Source organism: Penaeus monodon, chromosome 3 (genome assembly GCF_015228065.2).
Source record: "Penaeus monodon isolate SGIC_2016 chromosome 3, NSTDA_Pmon_1, whole genome shotgun sequence".
NCBI classification, from domain to species: domain Eukaryota; kingdom Metazoa; phylum Arthropoda; class Malacostraca; order Decapoda; family Penaeidae; genus Penaeus; species Penaeus monodon.
In genome coordinates this window covers 27739391-27742331 of record NC_051388.1, presented here as the reverse complement: position 1 = coordinate 27742331, position 2941 = coordinate 27739391, and the positions used below count along the sequence as shown (strand labels likewise).

General features: G+C 32.6%; 1 protein-coding gene across 1 annotated transcript in view; it reads left to right on the top strand.

Moving 5' to 3' along the window:
• Positions 1-242: 242 nt before the first annotated feature.
• Positions 243-2941, top strand: part of LOC119585786 — a 7545-nt gene continuing 4846 nt past the window's right edge. Inside the window, exons 1-4 of the mRNA XM_037934506.1 lie at positions 243-316; positions 2065-2215; positions 2394-2545; positions 2908-2940. Coding sequence (XP_037790434.1) covers positions 262-316; positions 2065-2215; positions 2394-2545; positions 2908-2940 — 391 coding nt within the window. The 5' untranslated portion in view covers positions 243-261. The remainder of the gene's footprint in view (positions 317-2064; positions 2216-2393; positions 2546-2907; position 2941) is intronic.

The following is a 2941-nucleotide window of genomic DNA, read 5'->3' as shown; positions in this document are numbered from 1 at the left end:
CAAAATGATCAATATGTCAATGCGTGTACTGTGAAATAGTATTTGAATGCCCGCCATTAAAGCCGATCTTTTTAGATGTTTGAGAAACTATCTTTTAGAATATTTTGATCCGTATTATCGTATAAAATAAAACTTTGAGATAGAATTCTAAATATTTGAACGTAAAATGAAAAATAGAATGGTATTGCACAGAATATCTCTGATAATGACTGTTGATCAAATGAAAATCTGTCGTATGTAAACAAAAATAATGACGGTAAAATGGCCTCCAGCGGACTCACGATTTTAACCTTATATTTATGCTCTGCAGCCATTGGTAAGAATTGTTACTCAGTTTCAACAAAAAGAATTATACGGGGATATTAACTGGTGTTATATTTCTTACTGAAATAAGCGGTAAATAAGTAGAAGCTGCTCAGCCAGAAAACTGACCCATTGTGATATTCCTGTGGCCAAACGTCAAAAGGTTTTTCGCGAATAATCAGCTGATGAACAGTAGAATTCGACGGCTCATTAGAAGTGCCCTAATCTAGAAGTTTTCGGTGTGAAACATAGTCGTGTCATAGGACTACCTCCGTGAAACCTCGCCTGTCATCAGTATATGACCCATATATGCATTGACACTTGCTTTAGAATTACCCAGAGAAATAGGTCAAGAACCATTTTCCATGAGGTTATATTTTGTGTGGAGGGGAGACTAAGTGGCTACACCCCTCATGAGACTATCTTATTATTCTTCCACTCAACAACCTGCGTGGCATTCCTGGGAATCCACAAGCATTGCCCTAAGAACCAAAACCTTCCAAACCAGGGGGCTTTGCTGTATTTCTCTAGTCAGTGGCACTTTGCACAGATTATTTCATATATCAGTGATTTTAGTTTTTACCTCTCATTATTACAAAGCTCTTCAATTTTAAGGTAAATAGAACGGAGAGTGATACACAGAAACCGAGGAAAATGGACACTGCCATATTATAGAGTATAAAAAATAAATAGGAGGCAATACAGGTACATCTTCAGTGGCCTCATATTTACCAGGAATTTACATAACTAGCCTCATAATGGAACAAGTAATATATACCTACAAAAGTTTATTCTCACTCCTATAGAATATTTTCTGTTTTTTGTAGACAAGCAGTGATTAAATGTATACAATAATGTACAATGGAGTATCAAAAGTAACTGAAACGATGGGCATGGGAAATCATAATTTTAATATGGGGGGATAATGTTAGACATCTATATTATGTGATTTTGTTATAGTTCACAAACCCATATTGTGCATTGTGCACAGTGATCATGGTTACCTCCACACTTAACAGTGCTACAATAAAAAGTACAGCAAACCCTCCATATATATATATATATATATATATATATATATATATATTATTATATATATATATATAATATATATATATATATATATATATATATTTTATATATATATATTATATATATATATGCATATGTATATATATATATTTATATATGTATTATAAAGTATATTTTATATATAAACATATATATTATATATATATATATATATATATATATATATGATATTATATATATATATGCATATGTATATGTATGTGTTTATATATATATGTATGTGTGTGTGTGTATGTGTATGTGTATGCATGCATGCATGATTAATTAGCAAAAATAAAGGAATTGGAAAATTTTTTAAAAATACTGATATCAGTTAGACCCCTTACAATTAACTTTATATGTGTGGTATATGATGACCAGCACCTTACATGTTTTTATCAAGATATTGAGAGATTGGAAGGTGAATTTAGTACCAGTATATTACTTGTTTTTGGGTTATGTAAATATTTCAAATATGAAAAACACACACACACACACACACACACACAAACACACACACACACACCACACACACACACACACACACACACACACACACACACACACACACACACACACACACACACACACACACACACACATATGTTAGTGTTTTTATACTGCTGAGACTCAAATTTTTATATTTTTCTAAATGTGCCTTATAATTTATTATTGTTGTGTATTTTTTAGGCGGGGCTTCAGGGCTGGAAGTGAAAATTGAGCCAAATGTAATGGAAATAAGGAATTATGTTGGAGATGATCTCATCCTGAGCTGCCATGTGAAGAGAAGCAAAGAAGAGCAGGATAAATTCTCTCTCAGCTGGCAGGTTCCTTTTGATAAGTAAGTTTGTGTTCTAAAATGTCTTTAAATCTTTAGTCTTCTTTTGAATGTTCGATTCTGTACTTTAGGTTAACCACAATGCTGTGCTATTCTTAACACATAAATGTAGAATTATGTGTAAGGCAAAAAATTAAAAATACCTGCAATTAATTACCTACTTTTTTCTCTCTCTCACCAGAAATGTGCGTGTAAATATTAGTGATATTTTGGGAACATTAATATTATCTGTTCAAGATCTACATGAGACAGACCGGGGCAATTACACATGTACTCTTATGAGTGAACATGATCCACCACTGAGGACATCGGTGAACGTTGTTGTGTTGCCACGTAAGTAAACATTGAGTTTAGCTACCTAGTTTCATTGACTCTTGCCCCTGGATGGCTCATGTGTCTTACCATGGCAAGGATGGTCTCTGAAGGTAATGGTATGGTATGTCATGCCACAATTATCTCCTTATTGTGACAGGATGCTTTTGCTGGAATTGAAGCTCAAAAATAGCCTCATTATATAATTTCTGTCTATATCAGACCATGATTTTTTCATGTTTTTTACAGATATTGTTGTATTTAATTTTTTTGATATGATACATATTTTTTATCAGTTTATGTATTAGTAGTAATGATAATTATGAAAATGGAAATGATGGGAATGTTGACTGTTGATATCTTATAAATATTGTCCTTTCCAGGAGGCAGAGTTGGATACTGCTCCCATGACTCTTT